The 22,598-nt window shown below is 40.5% G+C and overlaps 1 protein-coding gene across 2 annotated transcripts; it reads right to left on the bottom strand.

Annotated features, from left to right (window-relative positions):
- Nucleotides 1-1,923: 1,923 nt before the first annotated feature.
- On the bottom strand, nucleotides 1,924-22,090 carry LOC114783602 (PQ-loop repeat-containing protein 1-like). 2 transcript variants are annotated; one of them, XM_028969109.1, is made up of 5 exons: nucleotides 21,486-22,090; nucleotides 21,167-21,300; nucleotides 19,739-19,789; nucleotides 10,621-10,837; nucleotides 1,924-4,055 (listed from the first exon to the last, which is right to left on the bottom strand). In XM_028969109.1, exons 1-5 carry the CDS (start codon nucleotides 21,686-21,688, stop codon nucleotides 3,848-3,850), a joined length of 813 nt encoding a protein of 270 aa, XP_028824942.1. In that variant the 5' UTR covers nucleotides 21,689-22,090; the 3' UTR covers nucleotides 1,924-3,847. The 2 variants fall into 2 exon arrangements, with proteins under 2 accessions (XP_028824942.1, XP_028824943.1); XM_028969110.1 differs by lacking the exon at nucleotides 19,739-19,789.
- Nucleotides 22,091-22,598: the final 508 nt, after the last annotated feature.

Here is a 22,598-nt window from a genome sequence, read left to right as displayed (position 1 = left end):
ATTATTTGATATTATATTATTTAAAATTGATATTAAGTATTCACATGTCCAAATATATTTAAAATATACAGGCTTTCATAGGGTGTCCTAATTTTCTCACATGACTGTATAACATTTCTGGGATCATTATTTCATATCAAGTAATTATCACTATTCTTATCATTGTTTTCAAATCTCCCAATTTTTCTTTTTACATTTCTAGTATTCCATTTTCTCCATTTTTTTAAATAATTTTTTAATAATTCTTTTACATTATTTAATCATTTCTGCTTAACCCCTTCACTGCTTCTGGTGTTTCTTCATATAAATTTATGATTGAATTTCTTCAGTTCCTGATCCTTCTGTATTTGTTGCTATGTCTTTATTGCTCATTTTATTGTAATTATTTCAAGTTTGAGTATTCTATTACTATGATTTTTATATACGCACAAAGCACATTGTTTTACATTGAGTTTGTATGAAAAGTGATACATATATAAAGTTTGATTTCTTATTAGTCACAAATATGTACTACAGGTGTATAGTTACCAGAAGTACATTATATAGCACTGTAGGCCTGAGTGGTTTGCCTGAATAGTTCTGAGGCCGTCCGAAAGGTATTTTTCATGGAACAGCCTTCCTCATTTATCTTGATAAACATAATGGATGACTTAGCAAAATAATTGTTTTCTTTTTTTTCCCATTTCTGCCAGAAGTCTGTAATGCTTCTTACTTAAAAGTGGAATAAAGAGCTGGGGGCTTGACAGTAGGGTGCTGTGTTTCTGTGTAACTTTAAAATATAGATAAGTTGAGCTGAGAGATGAAAAACAAACATGTTGTAAAGGAACTGGGCCAGAAGATTACACGTTTTTAAGTATGGCATAATATTTCTAGCATATTTTTCTGCCAAACCTGCACTGCAAATGAAGATTTAGGGGTTAATCAGGTGAAATATTGTAAAGTACATCTTCCAGGTCCTTGCTTTCCTCCTGATTGCTTTGGTCCTACCTCATCATTTACCTGCTTCCTTGTTCTTCACCATCTTGGGTCACTGTTACATGTACAATTTTCAGACCAATTACATACAAAACCACTTTACATTTACCTTTACAATAGTGTCTTCAGCTTTAGTGTCATCCTTGAAACTCATGTACAATGAGTTGGTTTTTTATAAAAAAAAGAAAGAAACAGAGGCAGTATTTAGTGTGGACATTGAAGAGATGGACAATATATAAGGGAGCTAGTATGTAAAGCAGTGAAGGTTTAAAGATTTTAGGTTCTGGTATGGAGGTAAAGTGCAATTTTAAGGAGCTGCTTAATCATGAGGTTAAACTACATTAATAAGGACTGTTTAAAATGCCACAGTGCTCACTGTTCTCTTGATATATAAGAAAAAATATAGGAAAAATGTATGAGTAGCTAAAGCAGAAGGGGGAGGGGGGCTTTGAAGAAACAGCTACCACAGCAGTAAACTGACTTCTGCCTCAGATCTGCACTGCACTACGGCAATGAAATAAATTTAAAAGGACACCCACACAAAGAAACAATACATTCTCCTTTTTAATGAGTCCAGTCGTTCCATATGTCTTTCAAACATTTCTCATTGAAAATAATGAGCTGTGCAAGGAGCATTATAAAAAAAAAAAAAAAAAAACAGGAATTTGTATATTTACTGTATACAACATGATCTGATCGTGGAATAATGACTTTAAACATACAAAGGCAGTGGAATGGCAGTGGGTACTACTACTACTACTACTAATAATGTCAGTCTAGCTGAAGTGTGCATAAGTCATAGTGTAAAAATACAATAATTCTTATAATAAGGTATAAACCAGCAATCAAAATATAAGGCCGCTTGACTCCAAACACACAAACATGAATATAACAGTAAAGGAAAATCACTTACAGCATAAAAAAAAAAAAAAAAATATTTTTGTGGAAAAAGAGAATGGAAATAATAATAATTATTATTATTATTATTATTTGTTTTCTCCCATGCACACACACACCAAATAACACAGCGGGATTTGGCCTCATAAAATAAACATGCATTGACTAAGTGCATGTGTGCAAGAAGCAACAAAAAAACATTATTATTATTATTATTACTACTATTATTATTGTTATTATATGCAATGGTTTTGAAAGCATGCCCATTAGACATACCATGTGCAGGAATTCAGAAGGGCAATTGAGCTGCCAAATTCCATGAAAACATCCTTGACTCAAAAGTAATGGATGTGTGAGATGGGGTTTTAACAAACAAGCCATTTAGCAATACCAAAAAGGAACGTCAAAAATACAAGGTATCAGATGCACATAAAATGTAAACATGATTCACAAGACAATCAACAAAAACAATAAAAAAAAATACAACAATACAAATAATAAAAGGAAAAATAAGAAAAAAATATATATTTTTTCAAATCACATACATATAAAGACTTGCCCATAACAAATCACATTACATTTGAGGAAATATTTATCAGTATATTTCTTCAGTGGCCACCATTTATGAGCAACTCTCTTCATGTGTCTCTTCATGCCAGTACTGAACATGGTTATATGACAAAGCCAAAAACTGGTAATAATACAAAGGCTGAGCAATAGAAACACAAAATAACAAGAATGGATATAAAAAAAAAAACGTAAAAATGTACTGTGATTGGAGTACCTAAAGCTAGATTTGTTCCTGAATGGGTGCCACTCACCCAAACACAATCCCTGACCTACAACCACTCAGACAAAATATCTACTGTACCTCATGTACCGATGAGTCGAACTTGTGGGGACCTGGGATTTCCCAGATAATCATTCCAACACTTTTTTTTTTTGTTTGGTTTGTTTTAATACTGGCCACTATTACCTTTTGCCTAATCACCTGTATTTCCAAACGTAACATTTAAATAAAAAAATAGTCAGTCCCATATGACACATACAGTGGAGTGTAAATTTAAAGCGAAAGAATAAATACCATAAAAACATCTTATAAACGGCAGGGTCTCCATAAAACAACAATTTTTCTGACAACAAAGTAGTCACGAAAGAATAAATGTAGTACGCTGTTTGGGCATATTTTTTTCATAACTTCTAAATAGGAAAAGTTTTTGGATTTATGCCAAGGAATCTTTATACCTTTGTAAGCATTATTTGGGACATTGGCACCCAATTACTAAACTAAACTAAAACTAAAATAAAATTAATTAATAAATGTTTGCCAAATTAATGTTGGTCCAGTTTGTTCATTATTCGACGCTTTACGATATAAAATTTTAATAGTGTACATTTCACTGAGGGTTGCTGGGACAAGCTTGTGTGGACATACATTTCTTCCTCTGAAAGCGGAAGGAGCCCTTGTCAGAATGTCTCTAAGGCAAAGATTTCCACGCAACAATAGTCAGTCCTGAGCCCACATTTGTAATAACAAGTATTTTCTCTTTCATAATTACATAGAATAAGAATAGTGTTTTTGTCGAGTACTAAGACTGTTGCTGCCACCAGCTCAATAACGGATATCATTCATGCAATATGTCCTTAAAACCAGTGTGCATGCTCAGGTGCATAAATATATGCACACACATATTTATTTGATGCCCACTTTAATGCGCATTACAAATATAGATGCATGCGCAGTCCAGTAAATATCAGACTATATTCACTTGTGGCAAATATGTTTTTAAAAAAAATTATAAAAAAATAGTAACAAGTAGTCCACGAGGTCATCCTTGAGGGACAGTCCTGCTGACCTTTGACACCATTCAGGTGCAGGCGGACTGTGTGTGCCCATACCTGCTGAGCGTTGTGTGGTGTGTGTGTGTGTGTGTGTGTGTGTGTGTGTGTGTGTGTGTGTGTGCGCAAGTGCGTGTCAGAGAGCCTTGGCACTGGTGGGGTGTGTGGTGTGGGACACGGGCTTCTGGGGGTAGCGGCTGTAGTAGTAGACCTGGAAGAGGATGGTGACGTCCACGCACACCTGCAGCAGGCCACAGATCCAGAACTGCACGGGTGCCTGGGTCAGCAGGAAGTAGCCAGTCTTGAAGGTGTCGCCGCTTGTCCACATCAACACCATCTTTATGCTGTGGGGTCGCACAGAACGCAAGACGTCAAAAACACTGGTGCTGGCGTGTTATTCCACACAGCGGCAGAGGAGCAGGACTGGAGAAGATCTGCTCTCCTTCCTCAACACGTTTACAGCAACATAGTCAGTGACCCCCATACTCAAGATTCTTAAACGAGTGTTCAAGAAGGGATTAAAATGAAGACACACAACAATGCATGTGCAGCACAAGCCTCTCTGCCAACCACTATGGCCATAAAAAATAGTCTGCGGATCGCGCTCGTCCCCTAAGCGCATCTATTTGTATGCATATTTTACAATGGCTGTGTCAGAGCAATTTAGCTTCCGAATTCTCTGCAAAGTGGCTCTGGCTTCTTTCACAAAAGCTCACGGGACACGGCGGAGGCCAAACCGCCCAAGGATGGAGGAGGAAACCTCTTTTACGTTGCCGCTGTGGGCAGAGGACGTGCCAGTCGGGGCGGCACTCCGAAGCGTTCTGAAACAGGCGGGATGGGGGCGGGGTTTCCTGCAGCTCCTACAGGAGCAGAAGACGGCACGCTGCCACCAAGGCGTCCGTTTCAGAGCCAGGCGTGCGGCAGGCCGCAATTTTGGAAAAATGGAGCTCGGACGCCTCTGCGCAGCCACAGGCGCCCACAGCTGTCCGACGGGGAGCCTGCAGTAATATAAAACATCGCGTGCGTTCGGTTGTACAATAAACCATATTTGGCCAAGCATGAAATAACATGCTAATGGAGAACAATAAATAGTGGAGTGGAGCGGAGGCTTTTCAATGCTAATGTCCATCGGAAGACAAGCGCATAGCGGTGATTTGTACCAGAGAGATCATAAAATACCTAAATATTGATTGGTGATTGGCACAGTAATATTTTCACCAAAAACGTGATTGGTTATTGGTTCAGGAACTTCTGGCCCATCTTGCAGATGAAGCTTTGTCTCTGATGAACCCTGTCTCTGCTGCACACGCCCCGCAGATGGCTGCGGTTCAGTGAGTGCTAATCCATACCCACAAGTGGTAATTCTCTGGCCAGACAGTGAGCAGTTGTCTTGACTCACCTGAGGGAAGAGCACGGGGAAGAAGGATTTTGAGTACCAGCTCATTTCAGGAAACTTTTTTTTTTTTTTTTTAAATGTAAAACCAACCACATAAAATATTTAAATGCTATGCATATTATATAAAAATGGTTAAAATAATTTGTTCCAAGCAATAGATGAAAATGCCGCATAACATCCAACATTTTTCCCCCCCCAAACACTTTTTGACGTCAAATTCATCTACTGTCATGTTATGAATGTTGCACAGGCCTAATTTTCAGACGAATTTATGTATTACAATGAGCTGATAAATCATTATTAGATGCTCACATCCCAAGAATTTACAGATGAAACAATATCAAATCAATCATATACAAATCATATTTTTTTGCCAAGGACTACCCAGAAACACAGAAAGGCATCGGCATCACAGGAAGCCGAAATGGTCAGCGGCTGGTAAAAAGAGCGGCAGCAAAGGCCAAGGCGTTCCTATGGATACAGTCTTGTGACACAAGGCCTTTGGCAGATGGACGTTTCTATGGCTACGTGGCTCGGCGTGTAAACAAAGTCAAACTCGCAGCCCATCTTTCCATGACACTCCGGGGCATCTGCCCAACGCAGCAAGCGGTTGCTACAGAGACCTATGCACCATGACAACCAGGAAAATCATGACAGCCAGTGATAAAAGGCTTACGTAAGGTTGGCCACGGTGGTTGTGAAGAGACGGAAGCGGCAGCCGCTGCGGTGCCCGAATTCTGGAGAGTGGGCTCTCTGGAGGTGGATGTGACAGCACAAGCACATCTCCAAAAAAAAAAAAAAAGGAAAAAATTCCCAAATTCTTTTATTGTAACCTGATTAAATGGAATATGAGAAGGTTGCTAAGAGACCGTTTTTAAGGAACACATCGAGGGCAGCTTTAGGCGTTTTACACATATAAAAGGACTTTACCTGGGAGAAGCCCAATGATTTACCGCTCTCCCACACATCACTTCCTCGTTCTGGATTAATTGAACTTGTGACCACCCCTTCAGCAATGTCTGTCTGTGTAACTTTGGTATGGAGGGTTAATTCCATGCCTTCTTCACATCACACCACCGTCGAATTTCACTTTTTTCCAATTTTGCCCAGTCTCCCTGCTCTAAAATCACTGGATCGCTCTCTATGCGACTGCTCCCATTCAAACATGGAATAAATCACAGGTATAACCTTGTTTGGACCTTGACTCTGGCTAGATTATCCCAGATGTGTTTTTTGTAAACCTTCAATATTCATTTGAATTCCCATATTCATATTTGCACTCCATGAGACAGCAGGACTAAATTTACAAAAATTCACAGATACAAACAAGAAAGGACATCTTAATAGTTGTCTGCACCTCGAAGTGGTGGAACTAATGTTGCATTTAAACTCAGAAGATGAAATTCACTCAAGTTACCAGTTGGGGAAAAAAAAAAATAAAAATCGGGTTAACAGCCAAGAATTCCACAAGTTGGATTGGTTCCACCATCCCTGACCTCATAACCCAAGATGGCTGCCATTCTGTAATATATGTCTCTCCAAAGGAGACCTGTGATTTAAGAGTTCGTTATGTTTTGGTTGACCTCTTTTAATGGCCTAGTCATGAACGTTGCCTTGTGTGCTGTGCACTGATTTAGGTAATAAAGCCTGCCGTTGGACTTGAAAGTCCTGTGTCTTTTTGCCTGACCGTTTCCCTGCCTCTCTACAAACTGACTGCCTAAACAGAAGGTCTAATGATGAACGAGGATTTGATGCAGCTGCAATTGAGAATTACAGCGCAGTACTGAAGTAATGAGCTGAAAACATGGATAAAATAATTTGTTAATTGAAATAAATAACAATTGGGCCTTATTTGGATTCTAGCAAATGCCTCCATGTTGCATCTTCACAGCAATTTGTCAGCTGAGTTGCTTGGCCTGCCAGAAGCTCCTCTCTATATCCGAAAGAAACAGTAAGCAGGGCAAACCAACGTAACACACCGACCTCTGTGACTTGCCTCAGCACAGACATGCATGTCCAATTACTGATCATTATAGCTGGATAATAAAAGGGAGCTTGAGGTCCTACATGACCAACAATTTCTAAGATGTAAGAGCAAAACGCCACCCTACAACCTTCTATGGACATGAATATCATAACAAATGTGCATAACGAGTAAGAACTGTAATATACATGATATTACGGTACATTTACATTTAGAGCATTTATCAGATGCCCTGTATGGTACATTATGTTAACATTTACTAAATTGATAAAGTCCATCTATTATTTAAAATGACATATGCTGATACTGTAGAGTGATCTGTATCAAACTAATTTGACGTGAATGACTCCAGCTGTACAGAGCCACACCTACTCCCTCAGCTCCTCCCACATTTTTTTCGCGCTGTGGGTCGATCTAAGCTCCTTTTTTTTTTATTGTGGGGATAAAACATAATTAACTGATTGTGGTGCAGTGATGAAACGAGGACGTTCACATCACTCAAGAAGTTTAAATGTACGCTGCATTTCAAGGGTGCAGGGTCAGTGTTTACATCACACAAAAAAGAACCGAGGCCCACTTTTACTTTAGAGGACAATGGAAAAACTACATAAAAAATATTTTAAATTATTACCACATAAAAAAATAAATAAATGTAATAAATAAGCATATTTGTCAGCAAAATGTCCTTACTTTCACATTTTCCATCCAATTCTTGATACAACACACACACACACAACACAAATGCAGAACAGATCAGAGAATTTCTTCTACCAACACACACCCACACACACTTCTTTCTGCAGCACTTTAAGAGATGACATGTTGGAACACAGTGGGCACCTGTCCCCATCTCCTTTGCCTGTCACTGTCCCAGTCGCCCCAATAGCCTATGTCCCACGCAGTCAGCTGGCAGGAGGGCACAGAGCACGCGCGCACGCGCACACACACACACACACACACACACACACACACACACACACACACACACACACACACACAGGAATTCTGCATTATCTAATGCAAGGGACATGCTCTGGCTTTATATATCCCTCATTTTGGTATATATCTAACTAAAAAAAAAAAAAAAAAAAAAGTTATATACAATAATTAAATCAATTTTGAAAGTCAATCTTAATTATTTTCAAAACTCTGCAGTCGAATTCAATTAATTTATTTATAACCCACTACTGCAGTGCATGATATTGGACTACATTGAAATCTAGATCAATGTTCTAATCTATAGCTGGGCCCCTTCCTCCCACTGCATGCTGGGAACAACCCACAAGACCTGCTGTTCTGGAGATGGTCAAATAGAATCACAATTTGGTCAAACCTGGACATAACGATCTTCTTTCTAGCTCTAACCTGCTTGAAGAAACTTCCCGAAATGCTACCAATCAGACATAAAAACCTGACGCAAAGTTGTTTAACAACTCTCCAGCAGCAGACCAAAACTCTTCAGCCCCCAGAGGAGAGGAACTTTAATGAGGAAAAAGTGTGTGAAGTGTTTTAAAAAAAATGGGTGCGCATTTGGTATGATTGCAATCTACCATAGTATTTGGAAGCCGTGAAACCCCTGGCTTAGATCCTGCTAATTCTTTGAAGGTGCGTTTCCTAATAAATGCATGTTTTCACAGTTCCAGGTTCTGGAAGAAGCTGGATGTGACAAAGTAGCGGCAGAGGTGGAAAGGCGGCCTGCTGCTGGTTGGCCTGAGGGCAGAGGTGGATGAGTATTGGCTGTGAAAGCCCAGAGAGGGACCTGTCCTGAGAGATTACAGACACACAGTACATCAACATGGCACTACAATATTGTTTATGGCACACTGAGAAAAAATCCTATTTGGTCATCTGCGGCCTTAGCAGTGCCAGATCCCGAGAGAACGACCTGATGCTCGGACAAAAACAATATTTCACATGGTATATTTAAACTTACTGCATTACAAGGGAAATTTCATGACTCAAGGAAGGGGAGACTTATGTGCCATAAATGGAAAGATGTGGAGGAGGCAATGGCCAATGGAAACATGTTTATGAAGGGGAAAAAAATTATAAATATGTTTAGAATGTCAAACGAACAAACAAAATTGCCAGAACCTAAAACTGTCAGGCAGAAATGGGTGTAAATTTAAACTACCAGTCAAAGGTTTGGACACACCTACACATTTCTACGTTATAAAACACAACTGAAGTCACAGGACTATAAAACACCACGTAAGGTTATGTAAAAATAGCAAACAAGGCAAAAAGTCTCTCTTTTGCTGTGATGGCAGCATTTCACACTCTTGTCTTCTCTCCACCCCTTAAATTGGACAACGGGGACAGTTTCCATCAGTCCTGAAGGTAAACACTTTCTTATCATTCACTCATGTTAATGAACATCTCATCAAGCTGCTTTTAATTATTACAATAGTGAACAAAGCAGCCATGAAGGTAAAAAGAGGAGACTCTGAAACAACAGATTCTAACATACTTCACTTTCTCCTGATACGACAAATACTAAATATGTTTCTTGCATTGGTATCTTCAATATGGCTTTAACTACTACATAGAGATGTATCCAAATTTTGACTTGTAGTGCATACAATCTATTGGCCCTGAATTATGAATGTACGAAGGAATCAATGCAGGTCATAATACATTAGGAGTATAAAATTAAATACAACTAAAATAATGTACACACATAATAGCAGATTACATATTAATCAAGTGCTGAGTAATGGCATAAGTTTAAAAATTACTAATTCAAAAGAGGATTAAACTAATATATCTGGCCCCCAAAATTGTATGCAAAAGCTCTGAAGTTCTGAAGCACATAACTAATGCATTGAACTAATAGCAGCACATAATAACTATGAATATTTATTACAACACAAACTTTGCATTAAATGGGTGTTAACTAATTTGTATGTTTTTAACCAAATGATTGAGCACGTCATTTAATTTAATATCTTAATTGCTTGCATAATTCGTTTTATATAATAAGGATACGGACTAGGGCTGTTGGCATTCTAATGGTAGGTGAAAAGGATAATTAAAAGAGCAGAATTAAATGAGCAGAAACGTAAAAAATGTAATACTTTCATTAACCTACTCTTAAAATCAATTCAGTTAATATTGTTCTTGGCTAATGGAAAATAAATATTCACCCCTGCGTGTTATGGGCTATATGAGAACCTCATCCTCAACCTCAGTTGACAAATCACAGCAGCGGGAGAAAAATCTATACATCTGATATGCGATACCAATATGTAAAATAAAGTAGGCAAGTATTGTGACTGTAAGGTTATCAATATATAAACATTTAAACACAATGTTGATTCATGCAATTGGCCTCCATTACCATGACACTGAAGAAGCAAGTCTTTGAAATAGATATTAATAGGCAGATATATATATGTACACAACATAATGGCATTTTTATTTCTCTGGTTAACTTTCATTAAATGAGAATTATGTGCAGTAATGATGAGAGATGAATTATTCTGGAGGTTGCTTTGTTCGATTCTATGACTGGTTCTCCAAACCTCACCTCATGCCTTCTGTGGACTTGTTCTGGTAGTTGCAGAAGAGTTGTGGTGTGCCCAGCATGGCCTCGGTGAACACAGCCAGGAAGCCCAGGCTCTCCACAAACAGGACCGAGTCCAACAGCAGGTAGGTAAGGTAGGCGGCCACCGCTGTGAAGGCCAAGACGCACTGCAGGTAGTCCACGAACCTGCTCCATGACCAGAAGTAGTTCCAGTCAAAGTCTGAGATGAGAGGGGAGAGCAAGTAATAAGTTACATTTCTGGTGCTAAATGGCCCATCGAAAAATAAAGCACTGTTTAAAACCAAACCAACTTGACTTGTAATTTACACTGTCGATTTCTCTTAACATGTAAAGAGTGTTACTGGTGTGTGAGTGAATCTCATTTTTCCGAAAGCTGTACTGTACTTACATCAACAGTACAGAATATGTGAAGTAATCGGTTTTGCGCGCCATGAGATTATGGGTAGAAAAAAAAAGGAAAAACTCTTGCATATTAAGAGTAAGGAACATTTACAAGAATATACAGGGTGGGCAATTTCTATGGTTACACCTTGACAATCCAACACAATGGGCAGCACATTGAACACATTTTATAAGTGGTCAGAAAACTCATGAAAGAATAAAGTTACATTAAAACCATTGTTTTTCTTGTGAAATTACCAATACATTTTATGTGTCACATGACCATCTTCCTATTGAAAAAACAAAAGTTGGATCCATATAAATGGCCCACCCTGCAGAGTTGTATGGTTAATTCTTTCAGTTAAACCACACGTCAAACATTCGTGGCCCTTGGGCCACATCCCACAAGATGGGATGGTGAAACACTGACAACACACAAACTAAAGATCCCAATATGCAGTGCGCACTTTGCTAACAAACTGAGTGCCGGCACTTTGGTGACTTTGAAGCATGAAAAAAAATGTTGAGCTGCTTCATAACCCATTTGCAGTCAATGTGGAAACTGCTCATGTACAGATTGAGCTGCAGTGTAAAGATCACAGCATGGCAACTGAAGCACTGCATTATGGGATCTGTAGTTTGTGTGTTATCAGTGCTACTTATCACCGGGCCATAATAATCGATCTATATAAAATGGTCCCGCGGGATGTGGCCCGTGAGCCGCAAGCTTTACCCACCTGATGTAAACAAATGAAATTCTGACACGCTGTCACTTACTGGTCACAAGTTCCACTTTAAGTTCAGTTGAGCTTTATACTCATTTCAGCTGAATAACATTTCATGTTATTCAGTACATAGTGAAACGAAACAATGTTTCTGCTACATGTGACATTTAAACAAAGATACATACTGACAAAGTGCACATATGCAACATCGAAAACCGGCTACATAAAAAAACATGTTGACAACAAAGACAGCTAGACAGCGCAAATAAACTGAAATTGGTAATTAAGGTGCAGAGTAACAATGTGCAAATGCTGCTGGAATTCAAATGTAATAGAGATATATTCTGAACATAGGAGGCAGGTTCTACCAATCACTTGCTTGATAACTGCTACAACAGCAATAGAAACTAGTCGGTCATTCTAGTTGCTTTTTGGAGATTTGAACACACCAACCTTGAAATGTCCTTTTACACACCAAACATAGACTTCATTAAAGAACTCGGACCCGAGAATCGCTCATTCCTGAAAATATGTAATGATGTATGCAGCCCATCCAAAATATGCCCCCCCCCCCCCCCCCAATGATAATCATTAATTTCCACAAATATGCATTCACACAGCAAACGCCTGTCAGTTGTGCAGCAAACAGACCTTCCTTCACGTCAGGTGCTCACGGCACCAGGACAGACACCCAGGCTAAACCCTGGAGTGAGGGCTGGGTTGAACCAACCTGACCCAGAATAATCCTTTCGGCCAATTAGCTTTGCTCCTTTGTGCGCAGGGCCATGACAAGTACAGGAAATAAGCCTCATCAGCCCAGTCCTTGAGTGCGGGGAAAGAGGACGAGAGACCATTAGCCCCTCGCGCAATTCAGCCGCAAACATCACGTTACATTTTTACGCAGCAGCATCAGCTTACAAAAGTTTCCAACTATTCAAATGTAAGGAACGAACATGGATGAGAGAAACCCAACCGCTGCATTTTCACAAACATTAACGCCAAAGCAAGGATCCCAGGAAGTACACATACATGATCAGGTCATAGATGGGTCACAGAACACACATGGACAATTTTACAAGAACATGGTACTCGTAAATACTTCATTAAACATAAGGCTAGAACCTACTGTAAAACAATGATTAATGTCCCTGCACAATCAAGTGGGACCCTGAGGTCACATGGTGACTGAACGGGAGACATAAATGATGCTGCATCACTTAACCACCCAAATCTATGTTTGGCCTCATTTGGACAAGAGTACCCACTGCTTACTACTACTTACCAAGGGTAATGGGTTAAATGCAGAGGGCAAATTTCACTGTGTGCACCATGTGCTGTGCTGCTGTGTATCACTTCTTCACGAGATGCTCCTTGAAGAGTGAGTGAAGGAAAGTGGTAAATGTAGGAACTCCGATTTCAAAGGAGTGTTGGGAAAAACATCCTGTGGTTTTTAAGCCTTAAATTTGAAACATTCATCTTAGTTTACAATTTTTGGTTTCCCCACATAACTTCATGTGTGTTATTTCATAGTTTTGTTTGTGTGAGGTTAAAAAAAAATAAATAAAAATGGTCAAAAGAAATTGCAAAAGGATACAACATGTAACAGCAAATCACCACAACTTTCTACTGTACTCGCAAAACAATTCAAATGCAAGCCGCCTGGAGCTCCTGACAACAAAGTAATTTACTTTTCATTAAAGTCTGACTTTATTATCTTTACTGATGCTTTACAGCCATTAGCGCTGTAATGCTGCTTCAAATGTTCAATATTTTAGAACTTACAGAGAGCAGGAGAGAGATGACATGCAGCTCAAAATTACATTAACGGAGAGATAATAAATGGAGCGAACACAGTCAGCACTAAAACAGAGAGGCACTGCTGCACGAAAAAAAAACAAAAAACATGACTTGTTCTCGAACTCTGAAATTATATTACTATGAGTATTAATCCACAACTCTTTTCTTTCTTAAAGACTCACCTTTCCCCCCCATACGCATTCAAAAAAACTGGATAATTGTCTTATACTTGCCCAAACTGTATATTGAATATCTCTAGCTAGTATTTTTTATTGCTCTATTCAGCATCTTCCACACTGGAAATGTGCTTTATAAACTAACCTAACCTGACCTGCAGTGTGACTGCAGCAACTGTAATATAATACGGATTTATTGAATTACTGACTGTAAATGCTACCGACATTTCAGTGGACTTCAATTAGAGTGTGTGTGCACGCATATCCAGTTATCACCCTGGAACTTGTGCTCAGATCTCACAACTCGCCTTGCAAAAACCCTCATCCTGCTGCACATACAGGACAAGATAAGATAAGACATAAGAAAGACAGAGAGGAACGTGGCTTTAAACCCGCAACGTCTGCTGTCTCCACTATCACGAACAGGGAAGCAGGGGGGAAATAAAGGCCTTCTGCTGGACCTGCGTTTGTGACAAGGCTCCCTTCACGCTGCCAGAGCCACTGAATGGCAGGTTCTCGGCAGCCAGGACCTCCTGCTGTTAAGCAATCCCTCATTTACCTCGGCCAGAACGCGAGTCGCACACGCCGGACCGGGCTAGGGGACTGCAAATCGTACCCAGGATTATGGCGGAATGGCAGCGAGTAAGTGCATCTGGCTGGGCTGTCTGCGCCAGGCCGATAACAGCTCCAGAGCATGATGGGAAGGGGGCGCCACCAGGCTGATGTGAGGCAAGGGCAGCCAGACCCGGCTGCACTTTTATCAACACAAGAATGATACTTGCCATCCAAAAGACCAGCCTCTTCATTTTCACGTCAATTTCACTAAATCACACAACCAAGCAGGTCATGTGATAGGAGAAGGGAAAGGCACAAATAAGGGCGTAATAATGCCAATTCGGCATTCTCGCCCCATGCTCTTGTAAAAACACATGAAGACCATGTGGTGTTGGAGAAGAGAATAGAGAAAAAAACTCTTTCTCCCTCCACACAAAGCACTGTATTCAACCACTCCAATTTGATGTTACCTGGCAGAAAGAGGCATGGCACAATAGAGGTTAAAAATGAACAGTTTCTAATTTATTAACACGGTAGATAATTATTGTAGTTACATGTGAATATTGAATGTAAAAAGGTACCAAGGTTGCAGAGAAAATAAACATGAGAAGAAAGAGTAAAGAGGGAGAAGAGAAAAAGAGGGGGAGAGAAAGACTCAGAAACCTTCCGGTTTCCGATGGAAAACCCTCTGAGCAAGAGAGCCCAAAAGTCCCTCTTTCCACATGTGTGCAGACTTTTATACCCCTGGCCTACAGGAAGTTGTCACTGGCCTACAGGAAGTTGTCACTGACCAATCAGAACCTGTTGTTTCTGATGTCACGCCCCCCCGGTGCCTCCCATTTGGGGAAGACAAAGAGGGTGGGCGGTCCTGACGGCTGATACTTCACACGTTGATGTCGGACAAAAGGCATGTAAAAACCGGGGTGTCGAATCTTCACCCACAACCATCGACACAGGAATGTCACACTTCCCCCTGCAGACATCTGTTATGCAAGACAAAAACAGGCTCCCACGATGTCCATTCTTACACTCTCTCATCACGGACATCAGTTACAGACAGTTAATGTGAAAGGTTGTTGCAGCATAGCTGCAGATGCAGAGCTGCTTACCCTGCCTCTCCCCAGATGCCAGAGATGATGATGAATTGCCCTTTTTATGCAAGTAGTACATATATTAAATGATCTTTTCTGTAATGTACAGCAAAAAACTACTTTAACTGTATAATCCATTTCAGAAATCGATTATATGTGTACAAATAAGAAAAAAAAAAAAAGTACACAAAATGATAAATGTTTTATAAGCCAATGTAAAATATAACACGTTCTTTACATTCCTCACTAATCTGCTGGTCACATTTGAATCAAATATTCTAGATGACTTAATAAAAACTATTTCTGAAGTTAATCCAAATCAGAAGCTCATCATGTTGAATGTTGTTGCTACTAACAATATTAATAAGAGAGCTCTGTATAATGTTGATTACTTAATTATAAGATAAATGGAACAAAACTGAAATAAGCATTGTGCTTGTTTGCCAGTGTTTAAACCATGTATAAAAGCAGCATAAATCTCACACACACACACACACACACAAAAAAGGATAATTTGTTTCTCTTCTTTAAAATACAGATAAGTAAGATTTCTTAGTCTATTTATTAAGGTTCCAAGGTTTTAGAATCATGTTCATTTCAGACAGATGCAAAAGTGCATGGATTACCAATTTATGGCTCTTCTATAGCAATGGAGGTTGATCGAGCCTTGAAAGTTGGTGCTATCAATTCCTACAGATGTCCCACGTTATGTGGCAGTGGTGGCCTAGTGGTTAAGGAAGCGGCCACTTAATCGGAAGGGTGCCGGTTCGAATCCCAATCCGCCAAGGTGCCACTGAGCAACACACCGTCCCCACACACTGCTCCCTGGGCGCCTGTCATGGCTGCCTGCTGCAGAGGACACATTTCGCTGTGTGTCACAATGACAATCACTTCAATTTCACTGGATTTTTGTTCGCCATTCAGGCGCCCTGAAACGAAACCGCTACCAACTTCGGCAGTGACGTGAAGCATGCACCTAGCTGGTTGATTCTATAGCAAGATAATGACCAAAAACATAAATTCACAGCTATGCCAGAACCACCTAATGAAAAAGAATAAGACGGTAAACTTAAAAACATGGAGTGGCCAGTAGGGTCTCCAGACTCCAGTCTCCAGAGGAATTTTCAAGGTATTGAAATACATATTGTGTTTTGTGACCTAGGATTAAAATATTGTGAATTTTGTGAAATACATTTTGGACATATCAGCAAAGACCTAGCTCAAGGTCTAAACTTTGCAGGTAGCATAGAAACAACCTATACATTATAAGCCTTAAGCTGCATTTATGGCATTTATCATACGGCCTTATCCAGAGCCACTAACAATCACTAGTTACGGGGACAGTCCCCCTGGGGACTCTCAGGGTTAAGTGTCCTGCTCAGTGACACAATGGTAGTAAGTGGGGTTTGAACCTGGGTCTTCTGGTTCTTAGGCGAGTGTGTTACCCCCTACCTACTCACACACACACACTCCGACAACCATTTATCCAGCCATCTCTGCCCCCCTCTCCTCTGTGATCCATTCATTCCATCCCAGTAAGCTGGGCAGCATGTGGGCACTGAGCTGGCGCGGGCTTCAAACGGGTCCTCCCCACGGCGCTGTACTCCCTGTTATTGAGCTCGCAGCAGACGTTTCCACCTCGCTACACCGCTGGCGGTGTGTAGGCCCAGGACTGGCACCGCGGCGGGTTCGGCTTTTCAGATTTCCTCGTTTGGCGTGGGCTGTTATTACACATGCTTATTTAATTGCAGGGTTGCCTTCTTGGAATATACAGATATGAAGCAAATACAGCTGGCATCTGCTGATATATTTAGGGGAAAAAAGGTTGCTGAAGGGCATAGCGCATTTCTCATCATGAGGGCAGGATGGAAGTGCGAAATATTAGGGGGGGGTGAAGGAAAGAGTTTGATCTCACTTCTGAAAAGACTAATGAACACCGACCCATCGTTCTGCCCTTGAGGTCTGTGTTCATTCTCAAGACGTTCTCATACAAAGAATTCTGTGACCACCGTGACCAATGGATTCCTGCAGCTGAGGTATGGATGGACAACCTGCTAATCTCCTTTCTCACATTTAAAGACTTCCTCGTAGCAGGTTGACACCATAAGTCAGATGATTGAGATGTTATTCAAATTCAGAAACACGCACATACACGCACACATATACAGAAAAAGGAGCTGCCTCCTGCCTTGTATCACAACTTGGAATAATAAAATGTCCTCGAACTGCAGAGCTCAAGGCAGTCGATGCAAACCATTCAAATCATTAAACTCACGGCAAAGTGGGGGGAAACAGGCTGCTATAAACTTGCGGAAGTTGCCATTTTCCAGCAATCAAAAGCTGATTGTGGCTGCCATTGGAAACCCGCGGCGATAATGTGGCATGGGCTTTTAGCTACGTGGGAGGACCCGGCCGTTTAGGTCCATTACTGCATGTCAGATGGGAAGGGAGCGGGGGCGGGGGTCTGTGGGACATCCTGTCCTGCTGGGTTGGGTCTGCCAAAAATATCGGCATGGGATTCATCATGCAGCATAAGGGAAGGGTGGAAAGCTCTCCTGTATTATTAGTGAGCAACTTGTTTTAGACGCTTGTGCAACGCAGACATTTCCGTTTTATTTGCTGAAAGGTGTCATTACCGTAATGCTTGTTGTTACGGTTTTACGTCTTTTTCTTAAGTAACAGGAGAAAATCTGCATTTTTGCGGGGGAATTATCATTTTCCAGAAGGAATAAAACCCCACTGGAAAGGGGTGATGCTTAATGATGCAAAAGTTATATCTGGAAACGCTGTAATTTTGTCCATTAAGACCAAGCCTATGAAGACCATGTCCACTAAATGAGCTGGCCCAAGGGTTATAGGCCATGAGTACTAGCCTCGTGATACTAGAGGTTATGCATAATAGTCACACTAAATAATTGTCCTCTAAGGGCTGGTACAGAATAAAGATTCATCAGCAACAATAGACCCGGAGGAACTCATTCCCAGATCCTAGATCTATTGGCAGAGGTTCACCCTAAATAAATAAATTAGTAATATCTTCAATACATTCACTGTGTTTGGTCTTGTTGGAAGGTCCAGAACCTCCAAACTGTCCTGTAGTAAATGTACTGCTTAACATCAACACCGGTAGAAATGACGAATGGAATTACGTGGATGGGACGTCATAAAATGAGCATAAATACGTCCTAACTTGTGACACACCACACATGTGACACCACGGCAAATAACCCAATGCACACAGAGAAAAGATGAGCAGTGGCACCTTGGCAGCCTTCTGATTACAGGTCTGTTTCCTTGGGCCAACTGCTATGCCAACCACTGAGCCTTCTGGGTACGGTCTTGAACCTTTACACTAGGAACTAACAGTGAAAACGAAAAAAAATCACACTTTTTTTTTTTATCAAATCAAGACTATTAAAATAAGGATTATTAGTAATCTGACTGCAATATTTTCATGCTTTCAATAAAACTAATTGGTTCGACATTAAAAAAGACTGAGAATGGGAAACAAACAAACAAGTACTGTGCATACTTGCAGCGCCTTTCATGCCAACTGGACAAAACCTGTCTTCCCACACCATCTACTGTTCAAAGAGCAAACAACACTCCTATTCCACATTTTTACCAGAATTAGGTTACTGAATATAGAGAAAAAAAATATTAAATGCTAATCTATTTGCCTTATACAGCATCATTACAGGACTAGTAGTGAAACAGAAAGCCAGAGAAAATGTTGTGAGATTTCAGAAACCAGTGAATTCTAGCATTCAAATGTTAAAGCATCACCAGACCAAACTAGAAGACCATAATGTCGTGATTAGTTTCTTACATTGAAATCCTAACACATTATTTGAATGCATTTGAAAACTGTAGTTAATGCACAAATCATGAGCAACAGACTGAGCGACTAGTAAACAACAGTTGACATGAAAGATTGTTATTGAAAAGAGTCACAGTGTCACTGAAAACCATGCATTCATTTTCCATGCGCGCCCCAAAAGCCTCTTCTACTTACTGAGATGGGTCTCGGATTAGAGGATTAAAAACATCTGATGGTTCACACCAAGCAACACACAAATGTTCACTGCATAACCATTTCCATGCGATTCAACACTGTTTAACAAGTGTTGAATCCTGAACGCATGCATTCTAACAAGAACATGCATTCTCTGGATGGAAAGTAACAAAAAAAAATACAATTATGCATGTTTCACACACAGAGAGACATGCACGGTGTGCATGAAGGGTTAGTGAAAAGCACTGGTTAGTCATCGGGGTTCTGAGCAGGACGTCTCTTTCACTCCAGTGGGATGAAGCACAGGAGGATGGATGAAGACTAAGAACAATACTGGATGCTGGCAGAAATGGTACATACCCAAAAAGAGCTTCTTAGGAATTTTGACCTCCTCATCCTTACTGTCTGAAGCTACAGACAAAAAAAATGGAAAGACAGAAGGAGGTGGGACAAAAAAAAAAAAAAAAAAAAAAAAAAAAGAAGAAGAGCTTGTTTTTCACATTTCCCCTCAGAGTGAACCTACAGCACAGTTATATTGGCACATTTTATGACAAACACATTTTGAAAGACCAATACATCTAATTTTAAATAGTTCAGCTGGTCATTCATTCAATGCTGTTTGGGGAAAATGACTTTGGGAAATGATATATACTAAAAAAGTACTTTCTGACATTAGTCATTTAAATCACATATCTGATTCACCCCTGAATGGTCTGTTGGGTTCCAACTTTGTCATGGAATGATGAGCAAGAAGTAGCCCAGCAAAAAACAGGTCAAGAACTGGATGTCTTATCTAGACATGGCACAATAAGAGATTTGGCGCAAGAGTGAGATTCAAATTTGGGTTTAAATCGAGCAGTCTGAACTAACCTTGATTTGTACTGATCTAATACCTACTTACTCATTTCTCAATGTTTGATCTCTATGGCCTAAAATGGCCTTAAGATGACATTTAGACTTGATGGATGAGGATTTGAAGAATGGCATAAGTAGCAGCTATTCTAAAATCATAGGATATAAAAGAATACACCACCAGAATTGGAACTTTGTTGGAAAGTATATAATCACTCCATCTGTCAGAGAAGAGAAATTACAGAAAGGGTTGAATCCGTAATTCAGCCTGCGGACGGTCACAAAGCCCCTAAAAAAAAAAAAAAAAAAAAAAAACAAGCCTGAGACCGTCCGATGGACTATTATATTGTAAATATAGACACGGCTGCTGCCATAGGACGGGTGGATCTTCTCACTAGAAGTTCCTGAATGGCCAGTCACGTGAAACTCGGATGGAGGTACTGATACGCCCTGAAGCCAGATCCAATTCCAGTAACAACACAGTCTTTCCATTCAGAGTCAAACAGAAGCGTCAGGAATCAGACTCCACCATTGCTATTTCTGGAATTTTGAGGGGATGAAATAACAGTACTTAGAGCTCTTTGAGCTTGATCAGGGATGAATTTATATCACCACCTTTACAGCATTTGTAGAATGGTCAAGTTTGAACACATGGAACGACATTATCTTGCAGGTTTCATAGACATACCTTTCAGTTCAACATACTACCTACAAACTCATCAGTTGGGAGGCTTGAGCTCCAACACATTAGGAATGAGCTCAGCACATACTCATGTATAAACGATGCTGGAGAACTGCTGTTATTTAAAAGCACAAGGAGTGGGGGGATATACCAAAAAAAAAAGGCCCATTATCATATATGTCTATATAAATGTGTGGTTAAACATGATACAAATGGATATAGAGCCGGAGCGGGCATGAATGCCTGCGACAGACCTGTGAATAAGCGCCGCTTGGTGTTGATTTCCGTGGCCAGGCGGACACTGGTGCACAGATTCAGCATGACGAGCATGGTGACGATCATGACTATGCTCTGCCATAACAGAGGAGTCTCAAAGTAGCGCCCAAACCTAGCAAGAAGAAGCACATCAATGCATTTTTTTTTCCACAAAATAAGATACAAAATTTATGATACAAAAAAATTGAGGATTTAATTTTTAAATCTTAACCGTGACCATCACGTTTAGAATGAAAGATCCACCCGATGTGCAGAAACTTCTCATCCCATAGAAGCCTTGGTGTCTACGAGCCTCACCTGAAGAGTATTCTTAAAATGTTGGCCACCAGCAGCACCAGACAGACGTAGGTGGAGAAGCCCTCTGCGTTCTGGGTCTGTCTGATGTCCCTGTACTGGGGGATGTAGGGGACCACTCCGCCGAAGATGATGGCAGTGGCGGCGATCCACGTGACCAGCTGGTTGAAAAAATACGTGATTTGCTCGGAAATCTCATCTTCCATCTTCGAAACGAACGCCAAGTGTGAGTTGACTCCCGCCAAGTGTGAGTCGACTCCCGACTAAAGACCGCGTAACTTCAAGCACACAACGTCTATTTCAACTAGTTTCAGTTTTTTTTTTTATTTTAAAGTTTTTAATTGTCCATTGACAATATACACCGCGTGTGTATGTTAATGTTAATGCTAATGTTAACAGAAATGCTTTTTGCTGCTGAACCGGACCTTTCTCCAGCTACCACCCAGATGAAAAGCAGTGGCTGCTAATGCTAGCTGCTGAACTAAGACGCATCTTGCGCTCCGTCTGTGCAGACGCATCGGCCAGCGACCGTCGAACACAAATTCCCCGTTTCTGAGTTCAAAATGTTGCTGCCATCCTTAGAATGAAGAGTAAAAGACGTCCGTGCGGTAAACCGAACTGGCAGTCATTCTAACAGCTGGCTTGGCAGCGCTTCCGCGTCGTGACGTCACATTCTTCCCGGAAAACGCCTTCCGGGTCCTAAAGCGAGCCCGGTAACTTCATGTTGAGCAAGTATCGATCGGCCTTTAAAAACAAGCCAGTGGGGTTCAGTCAACCAGACCGGATGGTCCGCTATGGTGACCCCTATATCGGCAATATATTTGAATCTGAATCAAAATATTTGAATTGCACAAAATGAATTTGAGTCGTTCAATCTGCACCTGAATGTATTCATTAGAATCTGAATTCCAATGAAATTGAAACTACATTTTTACATTCCTAAAAATGTGATGCAAGTGGGAGGACAACAGAGCTCATTTCCTCGACAGCCCTGCAAGTGGCTGGAGTATTCTGTCAGTGCCCAATCCGTGCTGCTTGCTCCATTCGTACCGCACCTGCGCAACGGTTAGGGTTAAGTTTAGGCCGTAACATTACTCATGGAACCGATCGGGCGAA

The sequence above is a fragment of the Denticeps clupeoides genome, unplaced genomic scaffold (genome assembly GCF_900700375.1).
Source record: "Denticeps clupeoides unplaced genomic scaffold, fDenClu1.1, whole genome shotgun sequence".
Lineage (NCBI taxonomy): Eukaryota > Metazoa > Chordata > Actinopteri > Clupeiformes > Denticipitidae > Denticeps > Denticeps clupeoides.
Note: the sequence above shows the minus strand (reverse complement) of the source record. Positions and strands in the feature narration are given on the sequence as shown.

Coding starts and splice junctions, on each gene's coding strand:
- LOC114783602 (XM_028969109.1), bottom strand. CDS start 21,688: ATGGAAGATGAGATTTCCGAGCAAATCACGTATTTTTTCAACCAGCTG. Junction 21,301..21,485: donor ATTTTAAGAATACTCTTCAG/GTGAGGCTCGTA, acceptor TCTTCTTGCTAG/GTTTGGGCGCTACTTTGAGA. Junction 4,056..10,620: donor AAGTCCACAGAAGGCATGAG/GTGAGGTTTGGA, acceptor GCGACCCCACAG/CATAAAGATGGTGTTGATGT.